The sequence below is a fragment of the Salvelinus sp. IW2-2015 genome, unplaced genomic scaffold (genome assembly GCF_002910315.2).
Source record: "Salvelinus sp. IW2-2015 unplaced genomic scaffold, ASM291031v2 Un_scaffold4202, whole genome shotgun sequence".
Taxonomy (NCBI): domain Eukaryota; kingdom Metazoa; phylum Chordata; class Actinopteri; order Salmoniformes; family Salmonidae; genus Salvelinus; species Salvelinus sp. IW2-2015.
In genome coordinates, this window is record NW_019945473.1 from 796 (window position 1) to 9,191 (window position 8,396).

Genomic DNA, 8,396 nt, shown 5'->3' on the forward strand with positions numbered 1-8,396 from the left:
AAAGAATGATTTTAAACTTAATGTATATGAATGTAACAATTAAAAACGAATAGAATATGGCACCATATCAAAGAAATAAATAACAATGTGCAAAACTGCAGCATCCCAGTTAAAACATTAAACTGGTCCCTCTTTTCTCCTTTATTACCATGTTATAACCAGCAGCACACAGCAATGCTGAACRTATTTTGCTTTTGTGAGATTTGCATTCAGAAATGCAAGCTGCCTCACTTTCGAGGGGCTGATGCGGGTTCTTCTCTCAGTAATTATTTGTCCCGTTTTCGAGAAGACCCTCTCAGAGGGAACGGATGTGGCCATTAATTTGCACTTAATTTTGGTTTGCGGACAGCCACTATGTCATGGAGGTAGAAGAAGCTCAGACCAGAGTAGTGGCTCGCTCATGCGGTGTTTTGGCTATAACGTTACTATTGGGGTGCATTTCCAATTAACGTTGTTGCAACTTAATTAAAAATATATATATTCTCATTTGTAGTACGTAAAGGCATTGTGGTCCTTCCTTGGCTACTTACATTTATCAGGCTCCCTCCGAACACCTCTGTCCCTTAACATTGTAGGTTTTTTTTATATAATTTGCAGTTTTACAGTTAAAATTCTTAAATGCTGAATGACATCCATGTGAAAAACCATGGCCGAACGTAGCCGATGTTGAATGCGATCTCTTTTGTGGCTGTGGTAACGAGTGACAACCAGCTAAGTCAAAATGGGCTATGTCGTACAAATTAATTAACATAAATGTAGCTTTTTGGTCTTCATTTCAGGTTGGTGGTGTAGTTAGGGTTGTTTAAAATCCGGGTGTAAGAACGTACATTGTATAAATATGCGGGGTTTAGCCATTTATTATGCCGCGTTCATCTGCTATTCGGAAATAGGAAACTCGGAAATGCCTGAATTGATGTTTCGTTGAACACTGCACGTGTTAACGAATATTAGTTAGCAAATCGGAAATATCCGAGTTTCATAGTTGCGGTTAGTATACCTGGTGACGAACCTTTTGCTACAGATTTGCTTTTGCTTTCGCATAATGATTACGGAGGAGGAAATAGCTGATTTGGACTCTTAACGTCTTTGCGTTTCTAAATTATAAACTTGGTAGCTAAATGTTTATTTGAAGTTAAAATGAAAGCAACATACGCAACCTATTTCGTATATTATGTGTTGATATCGAGTGGTTTTGTGAATGCGTTCGAACCAATCTCAACCACATTTGTGGTCGGTGCGGGAGTTGGTTTAGCAGCAGTGGGGCGGAGAGTTTACAATTATGTATATGAAAGTTGCAATTCAAAATGGATTGCTTTTAATTCAACAGGTATGTGTACAGCTACATATTAAATGGTTGTGTTAACGTGGTTCACTTAGGCTATTTGATCATGTAGACACAGTCAGTCCTTTTGCGTTTTAATCTTGAAATTGCTTATCGATCGCCACCAATATAACGTTGGCCTACTTTAGACAACGAGGGTTGACTTTCGGGTCGTTTAAATATTGTGTGGGCGGGCGGCTTGAGAAAACGATACCTTAAATCCATGAATGTAGCAGTCTTGTGCAGTTTATATCTATAGGCTACATAGAAGTTTGTCACTTATTTTAGGCTATTTGGCGTTGGTGCATAAACCTAAACTTTAATTAAGGCCTAGTTGTACCCGCGCCAAGTAGCCAACATCCTTTCGCCAAATGGGAACGGTCAGAAAAATCAATCGACGTAGCCAATAAGAACTAGTAGGCTACGTTTACATGGACGGAAATAATTTGATATTAAACCGATTACGGCAGTAGGCAGATTATGCAACAGTCATGTAAACACCTTACTCTGCTTGTCTTAATCGTCGTAAAATCGAAGGTTAACACCTCGTTTTCTGAGCAATCTTTAGAATTTATAGGGACATCTAAACACCTTAATTGGAGTCTCAAATGGGTTTGATTTGTGCATGTATCCTCACCGTTAGCGCAAGCCTACCAGTTTGGCACGAGTGAAGTGAGTAATTGTGTCTATTATATATTTCCTTTATTTAACTAGGCAAGTCAGTTAAGAACAATCTTATTTACAATGACGGCCTACACCCGCCAAAGCCGGACAATGCTGGGCAATTGTGCGCCGCCCTATGGACTAACCATCACGGCCGGTTGTGTAACAGCCTGGACAGTTATCTATGCCTCTTAGAAGTAGTTCACATCAGGGAGCAGAATTGAGGGGGTCATAACCTGGCAGGGGCCTCCCTCAGTTTTTTTTGTGTGGATCTAAAGCTTATTATACTTGGGCTGTCCTTGATCAAAAAAATCTTGGTCAACCAAGATAGGCTTTTTCTTTTTTGACTAATCGAATAATCAAAATTGTAACGTTTTCCATAATCAACTGTATGTACTAAACTAGTCAGATGCTTTAAGCACGTTTGATTAAAAAAATGACACAAATGACTCAAAAAGGAGCCAGAGGTCAATTTAGCCTAACCAGAAGAAATAAAACCTGTTCCTGACCCTCCTTCTGCTGCTACTGGCCTTCACAGATTCTGCTGGTATGCTCCTGAAGTTGCCGGTAATAGGCTACACCAGCGGTAGGAAACCTTCTCCATTTGGAGTACAATTTCTAACAATTTGCGTGCCATTTATGATTTCCATATGCACACATTTTTGTGGAACAGTTTAATTGAATTGATGATAGTCTTTTGTCTCGATCATTGTCTGTGATTAATCTACATTCTATCTAATAAAATGTATACTAATCTAAAAGTTACTGTCACTATCGTCTTCGGGTGAAAGAGAGGACCAAGGCGCAGCATGATAACAATACATCTTCCTTTATTGACGAAGATGAACCGAAACACTGACGACCGTGAAGCTATACGAACAAAATGTGCTGACACTAACAACTACACATAGACGTTTACCCACAACCTACCTAATGCCTATGGCTGCCTAAATATGGCTCCCAATCAGAGACAACGATAGACAGCTGTCTCTAATTGAGAACCAATCTAGGCAACCATAGACTTACATAAACACCTACACTGAACACAACCCCATGAACTCTACAAAACCCCCCTAGACAATACAAACACCCTAGACTAACAAAAACACACAAACATCCCCCATGTCACACCCTGACCTAACTAAAATAATAAAGAAAACAAAGATAACTAAAGCCAGGGCGTGACAGTTACTTTTATTGCCATTTGCCAACCATGTAAAATGACCACATTAAAGCCAACACAACATTGCAGGTAGAAAATAAATATCATATAAATTACATTGGCTACGCATGGCCTGTCTGCATCGATCTTGAAACATTGTATCAACTATCAACTGGGTCGCCCCAAAACTCGTGCTAKCAAACTTGAGTCATTGTATAAAATATTCTGGGCCCTCAGTTTCCAKTGCCAGTGATCTTGGGACAGACACAGCTGTARGCTTTTTGTGCAMGGGATAAGAAGTAATCAGGTATTTTATGACGTTTCCACTGGATCAGAGCATTACAATGTTCGCTTTGGTTATCGAAAGGGAGAGCTGAAAATATTGTTTATAATCAAACTATTATATTAACATTAACTATCCACAATCACATTGTATGCATGTAACCGTACAATTGTCTGAGTTTAATTCAATAAGAGAAWATCTGCAAAATAATAAGGGAATGCCTGAAAAGTAATGTTTGGGAATGATTTGGGGAATTGGTAAAAATAGATGATAGATTGCTATGTTATGTGTGATTGTGAGGCACTATACACATTTGACAGGGACTTCAAATAGGCCTATGCATGTCAAGGGAACTGTAGCCTAGGCTACTGTTCAGATRGGTAGAATGGAAACTGAAATCAGGACACTAAGTGTATAACCTACCAAATGTAGGCACAATTTTGACTCAGGAACAGGAGTGGAGAAATATGATTTCTTTCATTCAGCAACTTGAGAGAATGCGCAGTTAGCACCTCTACAGACAGTATCTATCTTTATCGGCATCAGAAAAGCTAAAAGTATTTCAACCAAATAAAATATGCATCCAAGCCGAACTGAAATCTTATCAGAAACATTTTGGGTTGTTTTCACAGCTTTCTATTTCCTTACAACGGTCAAACTGAAATTTAGTCCTACATGTAGGATTGAAATTTAGTCCTACACATACATATAGTCCTACATGTTTTATTTTTTGTTATTGCATTTTCTCCCCGGTCCCTAAACATATTTGCTCCACAAAATAGAACTTTACTGATGTCAACTAAAATTGATAGGAGGAACCCTTTAATTATGACATTATTCTGGTGAGCAAGGGTTTGTTTAGTCTTTCAGGGCAACATTGTGACAGAAGAGAAGAAGCTGCATGTATCTAATTATAGGCCTTGAGGTTGACGAACAAATCACCTACCAAAAGGCTGTTTCTGCTTATGATTTCCAACATATCTAAATCAGGCAAAAAAATATTCTGCAACCCCTGACAAAAAATTGTTCCACCATCTGACTGTAGCCTACAGCACATTTTCTATATTAGCAGGTTAGGGTCGAGTGCGGGCCTCAGATTTTCAATTTATCACATATAGTCGGGTGGTGGTGGAAGGGTTATTAGCAATTGCGGCCGGGTATGCTACATGTGTAACTAATCATGTTATTAAGATAACCACCTATAATTTGTATAGAAATAATGGTGTATTCGTAGCACATCCCATTCATTAACACTTAATAATCAACTCCTGCCCTGTCATCAGGTTTGGAAGTGGCCCTAGATCAGAAGCTGTTTGGTCAACATGTTGCCTCCAGAGTCATCCAGAAAGCTGTAACGGGTTTCATGAACAATAAAAATCCTAAAAAGCCCCTGGTGCTCTCTCTACATGGCTGGACTGGCACAGGGAAGAACTTAGTCAGCCAGTTGATAGCTGAAAACATCTACAAGGAGGGCATGGCCAGCAGTTGCGTCCATCAGTTTGTGACTTCTACTCACTTCCCTCATTCGAGTCAGCTTGAGAACTACAAGGTAAAACAAATATTTTGTTATATTGTAATCCCCAGTAACCGTGGCAGGGAAATTCTCAATGGAGAATTAGGCTGTAAAAAACATTATCATTCTTATGCATGTTCATTATCAGTGATATTCAAATCTTACCCTACGAGTTCCGGAATACTACTGGTTTTCTGTTCTACCTGAGAATTAATTGCACCCACCTGGTGTCCCAGGTCTAAATCGATCCCTGGTTGAATGGGAAGAATGAAGAACAAAAAAGCAGTGGAACTGGCTTCCAGGTCAAAGATTTGAATTTTAGGGTTCTATATGATACAGGATGTATATCAGAATTGTAATTTTTTTTAAATGTTTTTTGCACCTATGCTGTAAGCTATCTTCACTGCTGTAGATAAGTATGTGTTTTTACTGCTGTGACCATCCCTCAGTCTCAGCTGCAGCAGTGGATCAAAGGCAACGTCACCAACTGCCCACGTTCCATTTTCATCTTTGACATCTTTGACGGGATGGACCAGATGCACCCTGGCCTGATTGACTGTATCAAGCCCTACCTGGGTTACTACGACAATCTGGATGGGGTCTCGTACCGCCAAGCCATCTTCATCTTCCTCAGRTAGGCCAGACAGACCAGCAGTGTGTGATAAGAATTCATGTGTTGTTTTTGGATACTATATTTTACAGCGGTTTAGATAGTACAATGATTCTCTACACTGTACTAGCTTATTTTGTCACAATCTGAAATTAGGCAAACTATTAGTTTTAGCAACCAGGAAATGGCCATTTCTGCATAGTGCAACTTTAATATCWACTAGTTTGTTTTGCTCATCTCCATAGCAACACTGGAGGAGAGCACATCACGCAGGTGGCCCTGCACTTCTGGAAAGCAGGTCGAGACAGAGAAGAGATAAAATTGCATGACTTAGAACCAGCTCTCTCCCTGTCTGTGCTCAACAACAAGAAGAGTAAGCCACTTTGCTGTCCTTCTTTAGGGCTGAAGCCTAACTTATACACTTTGGTAAAACTTTTTCATATTTAACAAATCATGCACATGTTTCTCTAAGGTCAGGATTCTCTCCTTTATGTTACTAAGCCTGGGGTTAGAAGACTGGGGATGCTATTGGAGTCTTTTCAGACCTTCAATACAAAGATTACCTGTGATATCTATATTCTGTCCATCTGCCTTTCTTGCCTCTGCCCATTTTATGACTATCCTTACCCCCTAGGCACTTGTGTACATCTGAGAGGATTGGGTAAGCAATTGGTAGTAGCTTCTTCTTGCCCATCTTATGACTGTGTACCCCCCTCCCTCCCTTTCCCTGTGTAGGTGGGTTGTGGCACACCAGTCTGATGGACAAGAACCTAGTTGACTTCTTTGTCCCCTTCCTGCCTCTGGAGTTCAGACACGTGCGGCTGTGTGGCATGGCAGAGATGGCCGCCAAGGGCCTGAAGCCTGACCAGGACGTGGTCGACCAGATGGCCAGAGACTTGGTCTATTTCCCAATGAGCGAGAAGATCTTCTCCGTCCAGGGCTGCAAGACCATCGGCAGCAAGCTAGATTACTACACGTAGTGCGTGTTTGAGATCGACTACGTTGCTGCCGGCGGCTGCAGACTGACCAATCTATTCATAATGAGTAGTAATTTAGGATGAAAGGTGGTTTGTAGATCTGATCAGTCGGTCTGCAGTTGCTGACAGCAGAGTATACCATCTCAGAGGGAACAGCTACTGTTTCCATCAACCACCTAGTCTACTGTGTGAAATTTCTTAATGAGAACATCTCTGCCAGTCGGAGTGAGGAAGTCAGTGACTGAACTCAATGGGGATGATGACCCGCCCATCAGGTCTCCCAACATCAGCTGTGCCTTAGTTGGCATACTGTTCCCAGTCTAAACAATGCACAAAATAATTACAGGAAGGAAGGTTCATCATTTTTCATTAAAAGGTTTTTACATGGGAAAAATCTGTTTCGTTTTACTTTTGTTTGAGTACATGAAATATCAATCATTTTTTAAGGTAATGTAAGAACTCCTACGTTTAAGTCAGGACATCAAAGGACGCATATTTGTCCTTTTAACTTTTTTTTTTCAAGCCAAAGCATTAAAGCTCAGAACAATTCCAATACATTTCAAAGTATTCTAGCTTGCTCATTTCTGCATTTTTTGGATGTGTTATATTCACGCGAGACCATAACAAATCTAGCTGGGATTTTAGTCAATGGACAGCTTTTAGGCTTGTCTGATGGAGTAAAGAAATTGAATTTTCTTTCTCATATCCTCTCTTCTTCCCTCACCTCCTGCAGGGAGGTCAGCTCCACATTCTTCACCCCTTCTGGTGGTCTTAAACAGAGGGCCGTCATGATGTTGGTCATCACTAACATCAGCAGCGCTACGACCAGTCTGATGGTGAAAGCTGTTAGAGGATTGGCTTCATTAGAAACACAAAATGGGGGGATTGATCATCAGGAAAACTAACTTTTTTGACCATATTGAATAAGATTACATGGACAGTGGGGACCATAATCTTACATTAGCAGTCTCCTACTCTTAGACACTATGAAAACGGACCAAGGTCTAAGTATCTGGAAATCTAAATATTGACAAAGTCAAAAGTTAGTTCCATGTTCAATTTACCTGTAACAATGAGGGAGTGGAACTCACTCAGACGTTATGACAGATGAGGTCATACTTTTGAACACAGGTGTAGTTCACTTGGTGGAAGTCATCAGAGTGATTGACAGCTGGCTGAGTCTGGGTTCTGTTGGAGCCGGTGAACGTGAGAAGGAAGGAGTCTCCTGGGTACTGTGGCGGAGTGGAGCAGGTGATGGTGAAGCTGTAGCCACATAACACCTCTGTCTCCTGGAGACCCCTCCCATTGGGGCAGTTAGAGAGCTATTAGGCTGGAGCAGGAGATCTGAGCAGATCACCTTAACATAGGATGGTATTGAACCAAAATCAATTACTGCAAATAAAGCATCCTTTCTATGGGAAAAATACTCAATTGCAGAGTCAGAGGCATCGCATTTAAACTGTATCATCAGTTTCTCTTCTGGAACAGAGTGGTTTAGCCTTGAAACAGCAAAGCCACAGTCCAGTTGTCTACATACTACTTCTGCAACACCCATTTCTTGAAAGAAGCCACTCTAGCCTTTAGCTCAGTGCGGATGTTGCCTGTAATGCAAGGCTTATGGTTGGAATATGCATGTACTGTCTCAATACGGAAGTGGTCAGATGAAGCGGATGCTAAGCTACAGGACTGTTTCGCTAGCACAGACTGGAATATGTTCCGGGACCCATCCAATGTCATTGCGCCGTTTACCACATCAGTCACCGGCTTCAATAATAAATGCATTGACGACGACCTCCCTATAGTGACAAACCAGAATCCGTGGATTACAGGCAACATCCCCACTGAGCTAAAGGCTAGAGCTGCCGCT

General features: G+C 40.9%; 1 protein-coding gene across 1 annotated transcript; it reads left to right on the forward strand.

The window, feature by feature from the left end:
* The first annotated feature begins 808 nt into the window (after positions 1–808).
* Positions 809–6,912, forward strand: LOC112077016 (torsin-1A-like). The gene is made up of 5 exons (XM_024143626.2): positions 809–1,327; positions 4,713–4,978; positions 5,392–5,573; positions 5,795–5,925; positions 6,288–6,912. The coding sequence occupies exons 1-5, from the start codon at positions 1,138–1,140 to the stop codon at positions 6,530–6,532; spliced, it is 1,014 nt and encodes a 337-aa protein (XP_023999394.1). The 5' UTR covers positions 809–1,137; the 3' UTR covers positions 6,533–6,912.
* Positions 6,913–8,396: the final 1,484 nt, after the last annotated feature.

Bases quoted from the DNA above. Each gene is read 5' to 3' on its own strand.
- LOC112077016 (XM_024143626.2), top strand. From the start codon at position 1,138: ATGAAAGCAACATACGCAACCTATTTCGTATATTATGTGTTGATATCG. The intron at 4,979-5,391 runs GTAAAACAAATA...ACCATCCCTCAG, and splicing joins GTCAGCTTGAGAACTACAAG to TCTCAGCTGCAGCAGTGGAT. The intron at 5,926-6,287 runs GTAAGCCACTTT...TTCCCTGTGTAG, and splicing joins TGTGCTCAACAACAAGAAGA to GTGGGTTGTGGCACACCAGT.